The 22083-nt window shown below is 44.9% G+C and overlaps 1 protein-coding gene across 8 annotated transcripts in view; it reads right to left on the reverse strand.

The window, feature by feature from the left end:
* Window positions 1-1477: 1477 nt before the first annotated feature.
* The window catches only part of SERTAD2 (SERTA domain containing 2), an 86232-nt gene continuing 65626 nt past the window's right edge, over window positions 1478-22083 (reverse strand). For 7 of the 8 annotated variants that reach the window (XM_069787480.1, XM_069787477.1, XM_069787483.1 and 4 more), the window contains one exon: window positions 1478-7031. In XM_069787480.1, the coding sequence (XP_069643581.1) occupies window positions 6083-7027 (945 nt within the window). In that variant the 5' untranslated portion in view covers window positions 7028-7031 and the 3' untranslated portion in view covers window positions 1478-6082. The remainder of the gene's footprint in view (window positions 7032-22083) is intronic. The other variant, XR_011325439.1, reaches the window with a different exon arrangement.

A 22083-nucleotide genomic window follows, 5' to 3' on the forward strand; every position in this document is an offset into this window, starting at 1 on the left:
CACTGAACCCCAAACCTGCTTTCTGCTGCCCCCCACGTAGGCGAGCTTGGAGCAGGGGCTGGTTGCGGAGAAATGCCTGGCAGCTGCCAGGGAGTCTTCGGGTCGGGGGCAGACACTAGAAGGAGATGCAGCTCATCGGCTCCCCACGCAGGTACCCCATTTTAAAAGCCCACAGCAATGGTTTGCCCTTGCTGAGCTGGAAAGCTGGAGGGTTGGAGCGGGTGGGAAGCCACTCACTTAAGGAAGGGGTAAGTAGGGCTCTGTGTGTAGCCTTGACATTTTGGGCCAGAGGCATCTCTTACTAACATGTCACAAGTGAGAAAACGAGCTCTTACAAGGTAGGTGGCAACAAAACTGGAGCAGCTTTGGGAGTGTAACAGTGGCATCTCCTTGTGTCCTGCATCAGGTTGATGCACTGACAACTGGAAATGTGTGTACAGGAGCCAGCAGTCTGTCAGTGCAGGGCGAGCACCGTTGTAGCCTGGAAGGGAGCGGAGCTGCCGGGGAAAGCATTCGCACCGTAGTCTTGGGTGCGTTTCACCCCTTTGAGCGTGGCGCTTGCTGAGCAGACACAAATTCAATCCCTGGGCTGGCTTTAATTCTTCCACTTCTCCTTTCTTTGCGTTTCTAGTGCCCCATGTCCCTGCAGCCATTTGTCCCTGAGCAGCAGCTGGTGCACAGAGGCCTGTGCCCCACTGCTGGCTGCTGCTGGCTGCTGCGCCGGTAACATGAGCCAGTTTGCTGCAGCTGAGATGCTATGTGCGGCATGTCAGGACGGGGAAAACTCACTGCTTTTCTGTCTGGTTTTTGGTTTGCTGTAAATCCAAAATGGAGCAGTCATGTTTCTGTGGGTGTAGGAGGCCCGGCAAAGCATGTGCTGGGGGGGCTGGCAGGGGGGTGACTCATGTGCTGTGCACCGCAGCCGGGGCCAGCCCGAACGGCACTCCTGGGCTGCGCTCCCGGCTTTATTGCCACAAAAGGCTTTAGCCAAAGACAGGGGTGAGATCTCCCTCCTGGCTGGCTCTGAAAGCGAACACCAGTCACCTGAGGGGGGGGGAAGAGGGCACTGATAAATGCAGTGGATTAAGATATCAGATGTTTCCTGCTGGGATTCAGTGCCCTAAAGGACAGTGCATTATAGGTATTAAAACTCGATAGATTCCACTCTCGGCTAGCCTAGCGGCACCCAGGTGAGCTGCGTGAACCACACGGTCCGGCTCGGAGCTGCGGCTCAAGCCATGGCAGAGCCGAGCACCTCTTGGCACTCGTAGTCCAAGAACGGCCACAGAAGAATGTGGCCACCGAGGGCACCTCTCTGTGTCCGGGACAAAAGCCTCAGGCCAGGAACAGGCCTCCCACAAGGTGAGGTTTCTCTTGTCCGACTGGGCTGGCCCTCCCTTGTCCCCCCTGCGGGGAGAGACCCCTCTCCTGCTGAGCTGTAGGGTCTGTCCCCCTTACCGAAAGAACAAAGCCAGAGTTTATTTTAACTGTTTATTGTATAATATAAAACTACAAAAGTAAGACTGCTCATTTCCATGTACATTTGTCCAATTGTTTTTTTGATTACAGCCCATACCTACATGTGAATACAGTAATCTGGTTTCAGATGTATATGTCTGTAATATTGCATAGAAAAGGCACAGCTCTAAGGTCTGTGGGAGGGGAAGGGGAAATACAGCCTTTTTTCTTTTTTTTTTCCTTTTTTTTTTTTTTGACAATAACAAGCCCTGTTCAAACAACCATGCACTGAACATGTCACACTATTTACACCTTTTCCAGAATCTTAGCCTTTACAGGCGCTAGTATGGATTACGCTCAGAACTAGATAGGAGTCGAGGTTGGGATTTTATCTGCAATTTGTGTTTTTAAAGAGGTTCCAGAACTTGCATTAGGCTTATTTTCAGAAAAAGAAAAAGTGCTTAAAAAAGAACTAATTTCTTCAAAAATGTTCAGTCTCATTAATTAATAGCACTGAAAGCAACTCACACAGAAGCAGGATACTGAAACCTGATGGGGGGGGGAAAACCCAAAACAAAACCAGAAGATTCCCAGTAAGAAGAACAAAAAGTTCATGATGTGCTGGAGTGAATTAAACCGTTGTCAGACAGGACCCATTACAACTTAACCAACTTAATGGTGATAAAAGTGTAAACTTTGGATTCAAAACATTGGTTTTTAAACTACCCAGGCTATTACCACACAGCATTGAGGAAAAAACAAATTACCTTTCACAAGGTCCAAACTTATTCTTAGCGATTGCTTCAGTCAGTGGCTTTACTGTCTTGCTGTTCTAGCTGGCTACAGGGAAGGTGCCAGATTGATGCGTTTATATAGGACACTGCTCGACGATGTTCTCCTGAAGAGGGAAGTTCGCCTTCCTTTGCATATAGGGCTGTGTGGTCCCGTCGGGCTCTGGAAGGGGACCTGTGGTGTCCAAGGACGGGCTGGTCAGACGCACAGAGCAACGTGGGTAGCTTGAACTTGAGCAAGCAAACCCTCTGCCGCACGTGCAAATTGCGGTCGTGACTTCTTGTCTGGCCTTACCTTCTGACAATGAGGTGGTGTCAGCTCTGTTGCAACTTCTGGGGCTGGAAGTAACATCCTGCAACCTTCTTCAGCTGTCCAGCCCCAGGGACTTCAGCTGGGCTTCCCGTGAGTGTTTTTAAAAAAAAAAAAAAAATCACCTTTTTCAAACATTTACCAGGCCAGCATGATGGAGATGATTGCATATGCTCCTGTCTCCTGTTGCAGATTCCAGCAGAGTGCTGGGGGAAGCCAGTCTCAAGAAGCTGACAGGGTAGGAGCCTGACTAGGACTAATTTTGAACATCAAACTGTCCCTCATCCATACCTTTTTTGCATATTTCAAACAACCAGACCCATATTAGAAAAGGGGGAGGGCAGGAAAAAGTCATGTGAACCATGCATATCCTGACTGGAACTCAATTAATTTTCTCTGAATCTGGCTCCCATACCCTTTTTCATACAGATTTACATTCCTACAAGAGAATACATTCCTACCATACATTCTGTACATGTTACAATCCAGATGTTGTTAGCTTCACAATAAAATAAATATATTTACAGAAGGAAAAAAAAAAGAATAAATAATTTATGAAAAACAAAAAAAATCACTTCAAATCCAAAGCCCTTTTATTCTGCTCCCATCTTGTCACTTCATTGCACATTAATGTCAATCTCCATCCCTGGTGTAGGTCTCAGAGATGTTCCATGCGTGGCTGCTGTTAGGACCATGGCAAAGGCCACGCTAGAGACCATGCGGGGAGAAAGCCACAGCTGAGCCCTTCCCTCCGTAGCCTGCTGTGGTTACAGAGCAGCACCAGCCTGCTAACCTTTCGCTTAGTCCCATAAGTCAGGTATGTTTATGCCCTATGGGATTCCTGTAAGGACTCTGCCATAGGATATGCACGTCAGCACCAAGGATACACAGACATTGTCTTCTGAGTGGTAAAGTGGATTTAGAGCTCGTCTCCTGTTCTGCGGATACAAAACTTCAACTAACCCTGCTTAACAACACAGCTCTCCAAAAATGGCATTGATGTGAACTCTTGCCTAGCATATGGTATTTGTTTAAATGCATAAGTAATCCAAAAAAAAAAAAAGGGGGCAGCTCCAGCATATTGTAAATCAGTTTTTAACCATGGTAAGGCAAGTGCTTACCAAGTTACCGTGTGAAACTGTTGATGTTACCAGGTGCCTACAGGTTTGTGCCAGACACACTACCCTTGCATATTAGCCTTCCCAGTTACTCCTGGTACAAGAGGTGCAGAATCCGGCAGGGCGGTTTTGTTTTCCTACAAGGGCTGAGCAAGGTCCAGTCACTGCTGGGTGCAAGATGGAGCTGTCTCCCCTCCTTCCCCACCCCCTCACTTCCGATGGTCCCTAAAGCTACACTTGGTCAATGGTTTTCTGTTTGAAGCAGTAACTTACTCTTCCCCTCCCCCCCCCCAGTCTGTGTAAGGAAACAACTGCAAATCCATCAGCATCCCACTGCTTCACTGAGTTTGGCTTGGAAAAAAGAAGAAAGCAAACCCACCCCTTCAGCCAGTTCCCCCCATCAGCCCCACATCTCACCCTGGCAGATGAATTAGGAGCCAGAAGTGCATTTCATAATTGTACATGACGCATTTCATTTTGATTAGGAGTTCCTTCATTGCAAAACATATTTGCTTTTATACTGTGTCTGTGTGCCTATCTGTTACATCTATCTAGCTATATACTAATAAATATACATGGCCTGTTTTAAAGTGCCAATTTATAAAAAGCCGCCTCCTTAAAAGGCAGACAAGACCCAATTTCATCCATGACAAGAAGGGAGCAGAATTGACTGAACATTGCCAAATGACGTAAAACATAATTTAAAATTTCTTAAATAAATATAAAAGTTATTCCTAAAGAAGCCATAGGCATGTCAACAATATAGGTTGTAACCGGCGCTCAACAGCTAAAGTACCATTGAAAAACTAAAATGCCATAGCAACTTCAGCAATAGGCATGATACATCGCAAACTTTTTTTTTTTTTTAAATTAAATGTACACCACAATGAACTTAAAAAATGCTATTGGTGCAGTAATGAGAAGACTTCTCAGGTGTTACGGGGAAATGGGACCATGCATAGAAAGCTGTGTCTGTATATTAATTGTAAAACAGGTCTATAAAGTGTAAAGCAGGTAACACAGTTGATGCAAGAAACCAACCCTATACGAGATGCCAAGGGATGTAACACGACTGGCTCCAGTTTCAACAGCAATGGATATTAAAGCAAGTCCATCCAGTGCAGTTAAGAGATGAGCTTCACTGCAGTAATACTGAAGTTGCCTTTTTCAGCACTTAGCACAGTGAGGTGGGGAGAGGGAAGGAAAATGCTCCAAGAAAGGGTGAGTGGACGCTGTCAACGCCAGTCTTCTGCCCGCTCCGCACATATGCCCGTTGGTCAGGAAGTGGGCAATGGGCACATTCCCCCTCAAAACCATTCCCCAGAGCTTCGGGTGAGGAAGTGCTGATCTGCCGCCATGTTAAGGCGCTCCACGTCACGCGGGATGGATGCCCCAGCGCTGGGGTGGGGAGGCTGCAGCCGTGGTGGCGCTCAGGACCTCTTCGGGTGAAGTTCCACAACTGTTTCCTGCCAACTGCTTCACATATGTGTTGGAAAAGGACATGGCTCTAAGTTTCAGGAATCACAGTAGTGCGCAGTGGGTACAGCAGGGAGCAAACACTTGTGAAACTCCTGCAGAAGCAGCTCCCAGCCCTTTCTTAAAGCACTTTTTTGTTTGCATTCAGGGAAACCGACTGCAGGCTTATTTGATCCAATTTTCTCTTTTGCACCATACACATATAAAACATTACAACTCTGTATAAAAGTACAAGTGGTTCTTGTACATCTGAATTATGCAGGAACTATGTGAGCAAATCCTATCAAAATAGCTATTTTTTGTGTGTATAAACAGCATTTGTTTTTAGAAAAAACAATATCATAAACTGCAGAATCTGTACAAAAATATAAAATAAATTTGGGCAGCAGTTTCTAAACAGCCATGTAAATGCAACACTTAAAGAGGAGCAGGTTAATGCCTCCAAAAGGCTGAATTGCTAAGTCAACCTATACAGGGCTAAAATGGTATTGAGATTATCTAAATAATAAAATTTTTTACCTCTTGCAATAAAACTTATAGAAAAAATAGACAAATATGCACATGCAATTTACAGCTTTCCCCAACATAATCCTTGTGCTTAGCTTTTACAATTTTTTTCTTTTTTTTTTTCTTTTTTTGTAATAACATAACATTGTCTACAATACATATTCTTTCCTATACCAGGATATTCGGTCTTCCTTGAGGAACCACTTTAAAAAAAATACATTAGAAGTGGTCATACATGGATGAAGGCACTCCAACTCTGCTTGAAGCAAAAACTAGTGTGATCCTTTTCTTTTCAAAAAAGGCAAGCAAGGACGCATGCACAGTGCTGTGAATCGGGGGTGGGAGGGACTATGGAAATACTACCAAGTGTATATACTGGTACTTAAAATTAAAAAAACAAAAAGTTGCTATATTTCTATATTTTAAGACCCAACAAGCACCTCCATGATGTGATCCAGTTCTGTAAGGTCCATTTTGAAAGGCTGATTTGGAGTTACTGGTTGACTGCTGTACGGAGCAAGAGTTTTTAGGAGCTCATCTGCTGAGACAGGTGCCATTTTTGACGCAGCCCCCGTGGCAGATGTGCAGGGGTCAAAATCATACATGGATGTATCAATGTCAGCAAACAGAATATCATCCAGGGTCAAGTCTGTGAGGAAACCTGTGGAAGTTGTTATCTCAAAGTTGCCAGGTAGTGAGTCCATGAGTTTTGATTCGGCCGTTCTGCTCTCTGGGAGGCCCTCGGGCTTTTGAATGTTGGACTCGCTGGGGTGGTCTTTAGAGTCATCGGCTGCTGTTTCGGCTGCTACTGCCTCTGCGGAGGTAGGTGCTGGACAAAGCTCCTCGATTTCGTCCAAGGCTGAGGAGAAGCTGTCCTTTACTGGTTGGAGAGCAGGAGGTGGTGGTTTTGTCGGACCATCGTGCTGGACAGTCGGGGAAGTGCAAAAAGTGTCGTCCTCAAGCAAAGAGGCTGGGGTGAGGCAAGACTCCAGGGGCGTAGTGCTTACGAAGTCAGCAGGGAGAAGGGGCTGGGAGGCGAGATGGCTGAACGCCGGCTGGGCCTCGCGGAAGTTGTCGCTGAGAGGGTCGGCAGGCTGCGAAGCGGTCACGAACACGGGCCTCAAGCTGCCTTCTTGTTTGAGTTCTTCCTGGATTCGCCTCAACATGTTGTTAATTAAAACTGTCTTTTGCAAGCTTGGCTCGGTTAATGGCCTGTGGTTATAAAGTTTCATAAGGGAAATGTTGAAGATAGTCTGACGCTGTAAGGTGTAAGACACCTTAGAGGGACCATCAGTAGGAGACACCACTTTGCCTTCCAACCCATCTTCATGCTCGTCAAACTTCCGCTTTCCTCCTTTCCCCAACATATATCTGAAAGGAAAGAGAAGAGACCAATGAAGCCAGCAAAGCTTGAAGCCTGTTCTTCCCACCTGAATCACCATCCCAGTCCATCTACTCCCTTGTACATGCAGCATGGACAGAATGGCCGCTCTGTCCCCTCCTCGCTTACCCCTAACAGTCACAAGTGGAAATCTGTCCACGTAAATAAATCACTCATGGCCCACAGCAGCATGATTGAGGAAGCAGAAGCCGCCTGAACACAGTGCTGTGGTCCATCGTGTTTAAGCACAGCTATACTGGTAAATTCCAAGCAAGAATTCAAACAGCTTCTATAAAACTCAAGCCCTTGCACACTTGGCAGCAAATTTCACTCTTGCGTACATTGAGCATATGGTCCCCAAATACCTGTACGTAGGTGCACAAGCTACAGATACCATACTGAACGTTTGTTTAAATTTCCTGTCTGATGCGGTACTGTGCGTGGGAATACAGACGTAATACACCAAGGTTCTTATAACTAATTTCCCTTTTTATTCAAAAGTGTGCGCAAAGGGGGAAGGGGACCAAGGCTCAAGCAATTGTATACCAAGAGAAACCTTCCTGGTGAAGTCGGGAGATTCAACCTTTTAGCACACCAGGATAGATGCATAGCTGACCTTGTGGGTTTATTTAACTGATCACCTAAGGACTAAACTACTAGAGCAGGAAATGCAGTTATTTCACTCGGAATTAGATAAATTACAGATGAAGATGATCCGTCAGGTCTTTTAGTCTGATCCCCAAGACCATTCTCTGCACTACGCTCTGCTGCTGCAGCCAGGGCCTTCAATCCTGACAGTGCCTGGGTCCCAGTTTGAGGATGGGGACATCTGCCTAGAAAGCTTCAAAGGAGTTTGGTGTCTCCTGAAGCACCGAGCACCCCACTCCAGGACCTGGGCCCCCACCGAGCACCCCACTCCAGGAACAGGAACTAGGAGCACCCCTAGTTCCACACTCTGAATCCACATGGGAGCGTGGGCCCTGCCTGCCCCTTGCACTGGCGGGGGGGATCTGCTGTGTCCCCGCCTGCACATGAAACAATGGCAGCTCTGACAGAGGGCTGGGGTGGGCTGTGCTCTCACCCCCTGCTCTTCTGGGTATGGGAAACATTTTCACACAGCGGTGTTTGAAATCCTTTCCTCAGCTTCTGACTGGCTAAGGCAATGCCAACAGCCTTTGCTTCCTCCCATAAGACTTTCAGGAGCTTGCTAGCCACAGACAGAATAGCTTTTGCACCACAGCAAGGATGCATCACTACAGATGCACTATTTATCTTTGCTTCTCTCCCAGCAAAGCGTGTTCCTCACTCAGGACTACATCCATGTCAGGTTTCATTTGAGAACAAAAGAATGCCGTAGGGCTTTCTAAAGAACAAAAATCAGCATAAATGCATGTGCTTTTCTCCTGGTCAGATGGCAGATTTTGAAGAAGGAAACAAAGGGTATTTTACCAAACTTGCCCCACATCATAAATCATTTCTGAGCTGAGAGTAAGTAGGGCAGTTCAATCCCCAGTGCTGTCTCTTCCAGGATGTTTCAGAGCACCTGGAAGTGCTCCTCTACACAGCACAGTCCCAGCCTCATTTTGTCACCATTATTTTTGTGACACGAAGATCCCCCCAAATGCAGAAGAATGAAGGAATCGCTGTGCTGTGACAGAGGCACAACCTAATGTTATACATCTGAACTGGGAGGGCATTAGGGTCAGAAACCCTCTGCCCCACACCACTACCCACCTTTGGTGAGTAGCCAGGGTTTGGTTTGTTGAAATATCCGTGATTACTTGGGTGAAACAGCACAGTCCCTGTGACAGGCACTTCTTTCAGTGCTTGTGAGATGGCAGGTTCCCTTTGTCTCTCTTCCCCACTACCTGCATGGACCCAGTTTACCAGACAGGCTGTTTTATCACATCTAAATCAAAACTAGAAGGAGCAGAGGCCGTTAATACACTCACTTGCCTGTCCCATGGGCTGCATCAAATCAGCTGAGGAAAAGTCCTGCGGAGACGGGTAGGATCGCAGGCCTCGCAGAGGAGTAGCCCACGTTTGGCCTGCTTCCACATATTAGGGCAAATGTTTGGCTTTCCTCTCTCATTTTTCCAGGTAGAGTGGTGAGGTGCTGGAGCGCTAACCCAGTTGCCCTTTTAATAGGATCAGACAGCTCCCTGTTTATCCCTGCATCCCTCCCTCCATTTAACAAAACACTAATAAAGTGGCATGAAGATTTCTGCCTCGTTTTAAAAAAAAAAAAATGGAAGATGCTTTCCAGCCCCAGCTACCCAAAGAGAAGTTGCAACAGACATATATATCTTTAATGCCAAACGTGACTCCTCTCGTATGAGCTTTATTACGCAGCTATCATCTAGGAGACAAAACTTACCTTCCTTATTTGAGTACAAGTCCCAGTTCCCCCAATGGGATCCGTGCCTGCAAAATGACTGCACCAGGCAGGTCTAACACCAATTTGATTGTCATACACCAGTTCTGCAGACAATGTAGCTAAGGACTTGCAAAAATCCCCAAGACTGGCTGACAAACATTTAAAAGCAAAGAGCCCTTGCAAAGGGGGAGAGAGGGCAAAAGAAGCCAGGGTTTCAGTGCAAAAAGAAAAGAGCTTCAGAAAGTATTTGCTGGATGTTAAAGCCAAAATCAGATTGGGTGAAGTGAGCCTCTTCTAGTTAAAAATAAGTCCCAAATCCAGATCATTTTCTAGCATATTATGCAATTAAAAAAAGAAAGGCGGGGGGAGAGAGCAAGCTGAGCAGAGCTGAGGAACGGGTAGGCTGCCATCCAAGCTCCTTGGCCAGCTACCAGCGATCCCCGCGCCTGGAATCTCGGGTGAACAAAACCCCTGAAATTTAGCACTACTGCCGAAGTCTGGTTCTTCTCTGCTCCCTAGTGTCACTTCCGTGGACTAATCCAGAGCTGTGCACGTGGGTTTGGGGCGTGAGGGGGGGCTTTGCTGTTCAAATGTTCATGACGGACACGCTTCCTTCCACTTCGGACAGATAGAGCAAGAAAGGGAGGACCAGGCTAGCAAGAATCGAAACGCCTGCCCAAGTCCAGCACATTTTCAAGGCAACAGTGGGTTAGGAGGAGAGCTAGCAGCTTTCCGTTCCTTCATACTATCTCCTCCTCCTGAAAAAAGACAGACTCTGTCCTAAAGACATACCAATGCGCCTTCTGCAATGCTCTATTTAAAGGAGAAATTTTTAAATGGCTTAGGGACTATGAGAGTTTTGAAGTTTGTCAGGCTCTGCCAGGAATGTATAAAAATATTAACTGTACAAAGCAAACCTTTTTCCCTGTGATAAAGAAAACAGACCATTCGGGTGGCCATGCTCGGGTTCCCTGTGCTCAATTATTAATTACTATTGTCAGGGGACATCAGCAGGCATTTCGAATGAACCCAGTTGAGCCCATTTGCATCCAAGATTCAGGTGCTGGTAGTTAAGACATTTTTTAAGCTGATCAGTAAGAGCTATGGAATCATTAGTAAACACAATGATAACCTCACTACGTCATCTTCCAGGAAGCTTAGAAATGATTCAAGGTTTCCTGTATGTATGACTGTCAAGCTTTCACATCTCACTCGATCTTCACATAGCTTGGTTCAGAGCTTGTCCTTTTAAAAGATGAAATAGTTCAAGCAACTCCCAATTTCACCTACTAGCTTTTCAGCACAGCTTTCAGTTTCCTTTTCCCCAGTAATGCTCTGTGAAGCAGGTTTAACCATTAAAGCAGCAAAGCAGGATGCCAGCCTAAGCAAGGGGGTTTTATTCCCCCAAACAGGGGGCTCAAATGAGCACCGCTAGACTCTCAGCTTTATAAAGTTTTATTTTATTCCCTTCTCAGGCACGCAAATGGGAATTGTAAAAACATTTTCCTCCAGTCTCCATAAATCACTTTATTCATTCTAAGTAAAGCAAGAAGGCAGTATCTTTTTAGACCAACTGATAGAGTTGGTAAAAACAGACATGCTTTCAGGCTTGCAAGCCTTTCTCTGGATCTCCATAAAGGAATTTTATAGTTTCTGACCATCAGAGCTTAAGACAACATTGCCTGTTTGTTTTTTACAGTTCAAACCATCTCTTCTTGCCTTCAACCGTTTCATGCCTACATTAAAGAGACCAATGTTGTACATCTTAAGATACTGAACAACATTAAAAAAAAAAAACAAGCTGTACAATATCAACATTTGATCTGGTTCAGTTCTGTTCATCTCAAAAACTTTGCTCGTAGCCTTTCCAGCCAAAGCTCCTGCTGGGAAAACGAAAACGCCAAACTTAACAGATTGGGTTGGCCAAAGATCAGTACAAAATGAGATATACCTGCACCCTCCCAAGTGTCAGAAGACAGAGTTGGCCTACCAAGTCATATGGCCATAATGGGGACAGCAAGACAACATCAACCCACCAAAACATAAGACTGGACAGGCAGCAACAAAGGGTCACGTCCATGGAGGGTCTTTTGTGCATCTATTTTGGCTGAGCAGCAATCCCAGCCAGATGTATTTCTGCTGCATTTCCATCCATCTGCCAGCAAACATAATTTTGGGGCCAAGCGTTAAAAGCTGAGATGGCATGTTGCTTTGTTGTTGTTGTTTTAATAAAGGGTGTTGCAGGGTTTTGGTATGCAAGTTAGTTTTCAATGTTACTTAGGTATGTGGAACCAGAAAGCTGAAGAAAAGCAATGGAAAAACTGCATTTATCCAGGGATTGGGACAGGGGGAGTTACTTGGAGGTCTTCCTCAATATTATGCACCAGTTGGCTCCCACTCTGGAAGACCCAGACCCAAAAGCTGAACCATTGTTGCTGAGATGCAACTTGCTTTTTTGGCCATTTAGGGTGATTGCACGCGCCTCAGAGCCAGAGAAACCCTAGCATTGTTTGGGAGTTGGCTTTTCTTAATTGAAAAACAAAAGTAATATATATTTTTTTTTCATTTGCATGTCATTTAGCTTCCTTTTATTAGCTCTGCATGCTCTTCAGACAGAGCTGGAAAAAAAATGCAGTTGGGGCTCAGTAGAAGAGCTAATCAGTCTGGAGCGGGTGGTTCTCTGGAGTCAACCATCATCGATTAAACACAGAAAAGCTTGTGCAATGCCTGACTATGTCTCTGAGCCCACTTAGTGACGAATCCTTCGCTCTCCAGAGGACAGAGGTACACACACATCACGACACACATCACGAGAGAAGTATTGTATTTATCGATTGTACTTAGGATGTTATACTTTGTCACTGCTGGACTATTTCTGAAGTCTTTAATAATTGGGAGTTCGGCATAGGGAAGCACTACATATGTAAAAACAGAGGGGAAAAGTGATTAGGTTATCTCACCAATAATAAAAATACCCTTTAACTTTAATTCTCAAAGGCTTTTAACAGTTTAGTTTAAGATGTCTCTCAAGACTGAGGGCTTCCCTTGGAAATCAAATCCACAACCCGCTAGTCCCTCCCTACTCATCAAGGCAGACAGGAAGGAAAAAAGAGGAACCAAATACCAAAAGGGACAGCAGAAAAGGATTTTTAAGAAGTCACATTTCCGCTCACATATTTACACCACCCTATAAGTAGGCCTAAAGGATGAACAGCTTAATACAGCAAGGTTCACTTCTAGAACAAAAGCCATGTTGCTTAAAAAGGTAAAAGCATCAAACCCCAGAGTCCAGAGGCAACCATTCCTCTCCACACAGCCAAATGCCAAAAACGAGACGTGAACAGCAGGGGCTCGTGCAAAAAGTGGAGTTTAAAGCAGGACTGGTTACTTTCTGAAATCTTGGGTAATTAAAACCACAGGAAAGAGAGAGAGAGAAAGAAAGAAAGAAAGAAAAAGGCAACTTAGGGGAATTAAAATAAAACACTACTTCACACATACATGTGCACAAAAAAAAAACCCACCCACAAAAACCACACACCCCCCATAAAAGCCCCCCAAACCACAAAGAGAGTACTGAATTTGTACGTTTCATTCCCAAAACAAAGTTTCCCAAACTTCAGGTGTAAATAAACCCCACCAGGGTTTCTCAGAGACTCTATCCAGTAAATTATGCAAGCACCTTCTGTGTCACTTCTGGCACATGAAATATTATTTTCCTCTCCTCCATCCCTCACTCCTCATCCTTGAGGGTTGCATTGGCTGTATTCTGGCCCAACGGTAGTCAATGAATGTTTTGTTACTGACTTCAGCAGGTCCAGGATTTGGCATAGATAGCTGCAGGACCAAAATAAAAAGGCCTTTTGTGCCAATTGGGTTTAACTGGCAAGAAGAGGACTAGATCCTCTGAACTAGCAGAGGCAGGCTGGGTTGCCGTGAGGCATTTCAGTGCTGCTGCATCCAGCCTGAGGGACCACCTGAACTTGTAACCAGTCCCCACGACTTCAAAGCATCTGTCCCCTAGAGGCAGGGAGGCAAACAGGTAAACCTCTCTCTCCCCATCCCTGTTTCCACATCCCCAAGGCCATGGCAGAGAGATGGAGAGCAGCCACATCTCAGGAAGACCCCCTCGGGACAGGACCATGGGCTCAGCCACCGCAGAATGATGCTCCTTGGCCTGCAGGATCCTGGCAAAGCAGAGCAAACCTGCCCCAGCAGCTGGGAGCCAGCCTGCTCTCTGAGAGCGCAGGCATCCTCCTCCCATTCAAAGCTGGAAAGGAAGAGAAACAGTGGAGGGGAACGCCAGTATAAATCTGGCACCCTCTCCTAGCCTCGCTAAAAAACAAGGAAGAAAGCTCAACAGCCTCGGTGTCAAGGTTTAACTCCAGGACTGGAGCGAATAAGCAACATGGACTTTCAGAGGCGACAGCCACAGTGTGATGAAAATCACCCCTCCTTGAAGATTTCATCTGTTGACACTGGGGTCTTTAAATCCTGGCACAGCAGCATCCCCGGGAGCTAGTACAGCATGTACCACGCAGTAACGCACGGCTACTTTCAATATGCTGCAGCTGGCTCGCAATTTGTACACTGACGGGTGGTGTGGGTTTTTCCTTTTTTTTTTTTTTTTTTTTTTTTTTTTTGCAAGGCTGCTTCTCAGGCTCTGATGCAGATTTTACTTATTTGAGTGCAATGCGTCCATGTTGCCTGGCTAGAGAGGACTCCTGACAACTGCTCCCTGGTAAGAACTGGGTCTCATGTCACATATGAGTTAAAAAAAAAAAAACAACCCAACACTAGAAAAGAGGTACAGGGAACAGAGCTGTGCTGAGGTTTCTGTCCTTTCCAGACCCTGTGCTCAGACATTCCCCATTTACAAGGTTTGTTTTCCCCGACACTTACATTGTACATTAATTCTGGCGGCTTGAATGAGGTTTAATAAGCACTTACAAAATTCTCCTTTAGAGCTATATCAAAAAATTGGCCTCCTGGGTAGCTCTGTGCTTCCAGAGAGTACAGGGAATTGTTTTTATGTTTGCAAGGCTGTTGGTGCCAGCAGTAACTGTAAGTGGCAGGTATTTCTCCTGTATATTTTATAGGGACCTAACTTGGTTCCCATCTCCTGTGGTGGATGGGTGAACCTCAGTTCTTCCAGAAGAAGCAGAGGCAAGCAAAGCTGCTCTGCACCCCACTCCTGCATTTAGCAAGAAAGGCAGCTTCCCTCTCCCTACAGAAATGCAGCCTTAGCCCCCTGCTTTAGGCACCCGTAAGTGAAGACTAGGGGAGAGCAGTTAGCAAGCTGAGTCACAGGGGTCTCTTCTAGTCTCAAGTTAAAACTGAAGTAAGAAGGGAAACCATAGTGGGTGACTTTCAGAGGCTAATCTAAGCAGGAATTAGTTAGGGACTGTGCAAGGATATCTCCTGGCAAACACAAGACAAGACATCAGAGGGAGCTCAGACTCTCATTTGCAGAGCATCTGAAGTCATGCAGTTCTCACAGGGGTTGACTTTGGCATTCGGAGCCTGGAGTCCCCAGGTCCCCAAAGGAGTGTCCATGTTAATCAGAAAGTAAGGTGAAGCCTTCCCTAGCAAATAAGCAAAGCAATTATAAAACCAGTCAATAGTGTAACGCCAGCCAACGTGTTCCAGCGATATTTTGAAACTGTAATCTGATCCTACTGTTTCCATCCTCGTGCCTTGCCTGCTCTCCCTTGTTGCATACTGTACTATTTGAGGCCCAGAGGGCAAAGCAAGCTCTTGCTGTTTGTTAATGATCAGAAACTGCGTTTCGAGCAAGAGCTCTACGTGCACCACCCACACTACTTTCTTGATAGTTTCTTAAACTTGCAGCCCATGGAAGCCCTGCTAGAAGGCTCTCTGAAAAACAAAAGCGAGCAAAACAACCAAAAATATGACTACAAACTCCACTTCTGCCTTCAGTTTCCAGCTCCTTTTTACCATGCTAAAAAAAGGCAAAGCCACAGTCGAAGGCAATCTCCAACTCTGTAGTGTGTTAAGTCTTGCAGGAAACATATGCTTCTATTAAATTGGAAACAGTTTCTAATGCTGTCAGTTTGCTAAATGTAACATGTTCCCTTGGAAGAAGCGGAGCAGTTTTAATGTTTTTGACTAACTGCACACACCAGAGTATGTCTGATAAAGCTGGAATGGGCTCCAATAAATATAGCTTAGAATAAATTACTGCCTCATTAAGTAATTGTTTGGAAAAAGGAGAGCAGGTTTTCTAGATTATAGCTGTGTTATTAAGGGTGTTTATAATATTAGGAATTCTATCAGGGTAGCAGAACGTAATGCAAGTTTAAATCAGACAAGCACTTGTTAGCTCGTTAAACCATTAAAGACTACCCTGGCAGAATTAGAAGGTGAACAAGACTGCACAGGTTCTGTATGTGAAAAGCTAGCTAGGCGTATTTCAAACCAGCTGCGAGGCTGAAGTTGAGCAAAAGCTCCGAGCAACTCTGACAACTTCTTTTCAGTACGAAGCAAGAGGGGGGGTATAGCTTTGTAACATAACAGGCCTAGAAAACATTTATTCAAAATAGGTTTTATTCACATACAGGAAGGCAGTTGTCTTTACTAGAAAAAAGAACAGGTTTGGATTACCCAGCAGAAGTAATTTCTATCTCAAAGGTCTCACACAGCCAAAATGCCAATTCTCCAATGTTCTGCATCAGACAGGACTTCCCATCCTTACAACAGCACCCAGCAGATGCAAACAGGACCCCAGCCAGCCCTTTTTCAGTCTTGTCCTTAACTAGAAGTTTTATGAAACAAGCTTTCTATGACCACTAATGCTGCCTCAGCCCTTCACAGGCTTGGTGCAGATGCGGCCCTGCTGACCACCAACCCCAGCAGTACCTGCTTTGAGCCAGACCAAGGTGGAGGATTCCCCCCTTTCCGCTACCAGAAGCTGTTTTGTTAGGGTTAGTCACTGTGGGGAGAGAGATTTTCAGCAAGATGGCAAAGCTGCCCTCTCCCTCAGGTCACTTCTGTGCCAAATCCTCTTTACATCCTTCCCCAGGATGGCTGCATGCACTGTCTACTCACAACAGCACCTGTGCTACCACACAGGAGCCTCCTCACTGGGGATCAGCTCGCCTGAGATTCTGTGCTTCCGAGAGCCACCCAAAAGAGCTGGGCTGAGGTTATTCTGAAATTTGGGTCTCCACGTGGCAGCATTAAGGAAGCAGCCAGGCCTGCCAAGCATGAATCAAATTATACTGTGCTGTGTACACACAGGCTGAGCAACTCTGCTGCCAATATCAAAAGCTCAAGGACTAGGAGCTGCATTACACACCTGGGTATCAGTAGTAGGAAATCAGAGCTGCAGTAAATAAAACCAGGCACAGCGCTAGGCCAGATCCTCTGACTTTACTATGTGATTAGCTGATTATTCAGCAGACTCTGCTTGTTGTCACCCGAAAAATATGCGAGGGCTTCTACGCACAAACCTCCCTGGGATCAGCCAAGAAGCTCCCCCTGCTCCACATGGCTGTTTCTTTTCACAAGTCCGGCACTCTGGGCCTCCTTGCACAGGAGCAGGAGATGCTGGTCCCACAAGCAGGACCACGGCACGATGAAATCTCCCCACCAGTGGGCAAACAGCCATGCTGGAGCCCATGCGCGCAGCTCCATGCTGGGAGAACCAGAGCCATAATCTCTTCAAGAAGTGGAGCAACAGCAATTAAGACGGCTGTGTACTGCTTCAGGGCCCAATTCAGCCAAGGGCTGACTGCCTTCCATTTCTTCCTACTGCAGAGCCGGCAGGCATCAGCACAGTGAAAGCGCTGGCTAAAAAGAGGCACCTTACTTGCAAATTAAATTAAAAACAATCTGAAAGAGCTAGCGCGGCCAACAGAAAGTGACACAGGCTAGCAAACACACGCTCCCTTTTCACTGCTAAAATTACATGCCTGTAATGACAAGATGCTACTGGTCAGACTCTAAGGGAGAATGATGAAATAGCAAGACTGGCTATACATCCCTCCTCCCCTGCAACATCGCTCTGAACAATAGATTATGGCAACATTGTGTTATATTGTACAAGACATCTCTATTGGCACATGCATGTCACGGCCCAGCTGATATTTTTAGCGTACGTAGGGACTGAGTATTGTAGACCCATCTTCACTGGATGTAATTCCTACAAAGGTTAATGAGCATTGTGCGTGCATCCAAGAGAGACGAGACCCCTTTGTGTATAATAAGAGAGTTTCTCTCACATAGGTATAATTACTTGGACTGAATCCTTGCTTTCAAGCGTATTGTAGCATCTTTTCCCCAAAGATACCTTGTTTTTCCCCCTTGTCATAGACCCTTAATAAACACATGGGGGGAAAAAAATACCCACACTACTGTGGAAAGAATTGAATGGTTTGCCAAAAAGTGGGTTATTGCTCTGAAAACAGTGTTGAATAAATTATCACAGTCAAACTGAAAAGCAGTGAATAGCAGGGGGAAAGAAGAGGAGAGAAAAAAAACTTCTAAAGAAATGTATACTGCAAAATGCAACATACATCCCAGCAATGACAAGTCATTTTAGTTTCTGGCCTGCAGATTTTATTTGCTAACCAGTTTCTCGCTACTGAGAGTTAAAAGAGGAGAAAAGAAAGGTGTTTCCCTGGCATTTTTTAAAGCAGCTATGCAGCATATGAGTTGCTTTCAACATTTTTGCTTAAATGAAATGAACACAGCCCTGCAAACAAATATATTCTGTGAAAAAGCACCCACTCACCCCCAAGTTTCCCTTAAAGAGGTGGAAAAGCTGTTGGATATTTCTCCACCACCAGTGAAAACAAAACAAAAAGAAAGGTAGTTAAAGTTTGACATGAAAGTTTACTGAGACAGTGTTAAGTGATGTTAGACAAGATGATAACTGTTGGCCTTTCAGTCCAGTGTACTAAAGCTCTTGCGTTTGTTGAAATACAGCATGTGTTTTCACGTCCTACGAAGGAGCCTACTGAAAACTGATAAAGTGAACTTTGGCCAGCCTTGAACTATTCTCAACCTGTAACAGCTACAAGTTAGAGACGAAAGAGATCCCATTTTTCGTGGCACCTGCTTGATTTCACAATAAAAACTACTACACCAAAGCAATACCCTTTAAAACAGCCACCATGGGATCCACGTAACATTTGTGTAGTCATTTAAACATTCACAAATAAATTGTTTAAACTTATATGGGGACACCCTTTTAATAGTGTATCTTAACAACATGTTTATTAAACCTGTATTTCGAAGCAGGCTTAGTACAGGTCAATTAACATGGAACAAACAAACTTAACCACAAACTAAGACTTTGGAAATTGGGAGTAGAAAATACAGAAGGAGAAGAGATCAGGAAACTGAAACTAAATGTCCTAAACTTCATTTCATATTCAGGCAGGCACAACCCATTCACCTCACCCAAGATAGTATTACACTGATTCTCCCCACAATTAAAAAAAAACCCACACCACAGCACATGTGTATCACGTATGTTCCCCTGCCAGCAAGGGGAAGCACAGCAGCAACAGGAAGCTTTACACTATATGTTACATACACAGAAAACATTCTCTCTCTTCTACTCATTCACAAGTTATTTGTGGAATACTTTAGTTAGGGGAGGAAAGGGGAAGGGGTTGTTTAGAAGAGCCAAGTTTGCCAAACAGACCGAATAGGAGGGTAAGGGAGACCATGAGCTAGATCACAGGAGGGTAACCTAAGCAGGTTATTGTACCCCTGGGACAGCCAACATGAAAGTACCCTGGTCAAAATCCCTCGGACCGCAGCACAGACTAATAAAGTGTAAGTCACTCCTCCTACACAGGGACAGGCAAAGGCACAAGAACGAACTGGCAACAAATCATGCTATGCCAAAAAATGCTTAAATAGAGTGGCTTCTCTCTCACATGCACACAAATACACACACACAGAGCGATAAGAAAGCAAAATGTTACCACTGTTTAAAAAAACACTGTGGTTTGCGCATGAACACCAGTCTCCTATCTTGATGAAATGTGTATTTTTAAAATATGCAAATGATATGCATGCACGTGTACACGTATCTATTAAACGCTTCTTCCAAGGGTGAAAGAGTGCCTGTGAAACACATGAAAAGTAAAGAGTTTGTGGAGGCACCGGAAGATGATGATGTATTTCTGAATTAGGTTTTAAAACTTCATTTTACAGCTACCTGAAGTTAAGACAAAGCTGCCTTTAGGCATCTCAAACTAGTCAGACCTGCTGTAGCAGTTGCAGTCTGCTTCAAATATGCCCTCCACGCTCCTTTCAACCTCCACCCCAACATATATCCGCATAGTTTACCTCCAGTCATGGGTGGTTCTTTCTATAGTGCAGTTCACTCAACCTTATTGCCTGCCTGGCACGACAGGAGTTTTTTAAAGACTAATGTTACCAGCTACTGTAAGAAACTGTAAGAAAACAGCCAATAATTGTCAAGTTTCCATTAAAGGTGAGTGTGGGTCAAACAGCACAAGGGTTTCCCAGGGAGATGGAAAATACAGGATCGGGAAAACAGTTGTGTTTGTTACAGATCATCCAAGCAAGTTTTAGAGCGAGTTGAGATCTTTCTACCAACTCAGGGTTCCTTTGAAAAGAGAACTTCTTTCTTCTGCTACTTCCATATACTGCCCAGTTTTAAAAATAACAATAAAAGAAAACCACCCACATTTGCACTTTTCTCTTTGTATTCTACTATATTAAGAATACAATTTTTATTCTAACTTCACTGGGAAGAGCAGCTGTCAGATGAAATCCAATATATCTTACTGGTGTGAAAGAAAAGTAAACAGGCTTTGGCTCCTAATAATTACACAGACTGAGACTCATGTCATTCAACGCCACTTAAAACTCAATTCCAGAGCGGTATTAACGAGAAATTCCTCTTTAAGCCCACTGCTCCTCAAAACACTGATCATGTTATATAGGTTGGGAACTTCAGACGTTTATGGCAACACCTACGATTTTACGTACCAAGCAGAGCAGAGTACCAAACCCAGCCCCTTATTTGGAAGAATAATGGTTTTAACTCGCCCAGTGCAGGACTCTGAGCATAGTTTTAATATCACTGCAGCAGCCTGAATCCACAGTCACTCTGATGTGGTGGTGGCTGCTGTCTCACTTGAGCTAGCTGAGCCTCCACTCTCAAAGAAGGGACATGTGAAAACCAAACACTCGCTCTCTGGTGACTTGACAGCTTCTTCAGTCCTTTCAAGCCATCTTGCTTGTCATCATAACTTAAAGCCATTCCTGAAGACCAATGAGGCTGTACCGCCAGCTGCTCAATGCCCCTGGAGACTGCCCCAGCTCTCCCTTGGAAATGTCCCTCAAATCAGCTCTTCCCCACCCAGGAATTCCCCTTTGCGCCAGAGGAATCTCCCAGCTGCAGGTCTAGCACTTCTTCACAGCTCCTCCTGGCCACTTTGCAACAACACCGAGCATTCATCGGGAGCCATCAGTGAAGGAAATGCCACTGTGCAGTTTCTATTCTGCACAACACCGCACCATTTAATACCCAGACAGCCATGAGACAGCGGGCAGGGACCCTGCTGTGATCGGTGCTGTACAGCTGCAGGACATACAGGCCTACTTCTTCCACAAAACCTCTGCTGTCTCTCAGCCACACGTTTGCTTTGGACGCTGTTTTGCTCAACTTCAGCACAGCGAACCACAAAGTTAAGCACTGCATTTACAGGGCCTTCTTTCCCCACTTGTGTTGAACAGTCAGCATTGTTATCTTATTTTTTGTTATAGTGTTTGCATTGGTAATGCTGAACAAACCTGAAGCCTCCACTACAGCAAACACAAAAATTGACTTTGTTCATAAAAGAATTAAAGAACTAACACATGTTGAGGTTCTCTCTCCATTTACAGAAAACAGGCATTTCTTCATGACAGCACAGTTGCTCTGACGGACAGAAATTTAGAAATAAAACAAGTGGCAGAAAATATGCAATTACATCCCCCTGAAGAATGAGCGCTGTTCTCAGATTGGCAAATTCCATTTTCGACAAACTATTAATCAGGAAAAGATTCATCTACACTGAAGATCTGTGCTTACTGCCAACCTGCTTACATTTAAGCTGGACCTTGCTCTCTCCTTTGGAACACTCCTGATCTTTGGACCTGGTAACTGAAAGCTGCCGCTTCTGGCACCGATTTGTGTGCATGTGCATGTTAAGGCACCATTGCAACTGGAGCTGTCTTCTCATGAGCCAGTTACCCATATAAAGCTGAGTTAAAAGAAGGTGTCTCTCTTGCCACCCAGCCCTTATAAAAAGTAGATCACCAGCAGACTACTTACACTTTCAAAGTACTGCATTCTCCTTGCTTGACAGATTACACTGTAAGATGTTACATAAACGCAAAAATAGTCACAAGTATTTTGGATCACCTGTCTAGTGTTAGCACTGCCAGAGATGAACTGTGCCAGGAGTGTTTTACATCAGTGTGAAAAAAGTCAGAGTTCCTAAAAAAATTTTTTTCCCTATGAATTATTTATTGGAAAAATAAAAGCAGCTTCTGTAAATGATGGCAAAATCCTTCAAACTAGATATTGCATAAGATCTGTTGTACTTCATGGAAGCTAAAAAAAAAAAAAAAAATTAGAATATGAAATTTGAGGTTTTCCTTGATATTAGGACATG

Source organism: Haliaeetus albicilla, chromosome 7 (assembly GCF_947461875.1).
Source record: "Haliaeetus albicilla chromosome 7, bHalAlb1.1, whole genome shotgun sequence".
Classification (NCBI taxonomy): Eukaryota; Metazoa; Chordata; class Aves; order Accipitriformes; family Accipitridae; genus Haliaeetus; species Haliaeetus albicilla.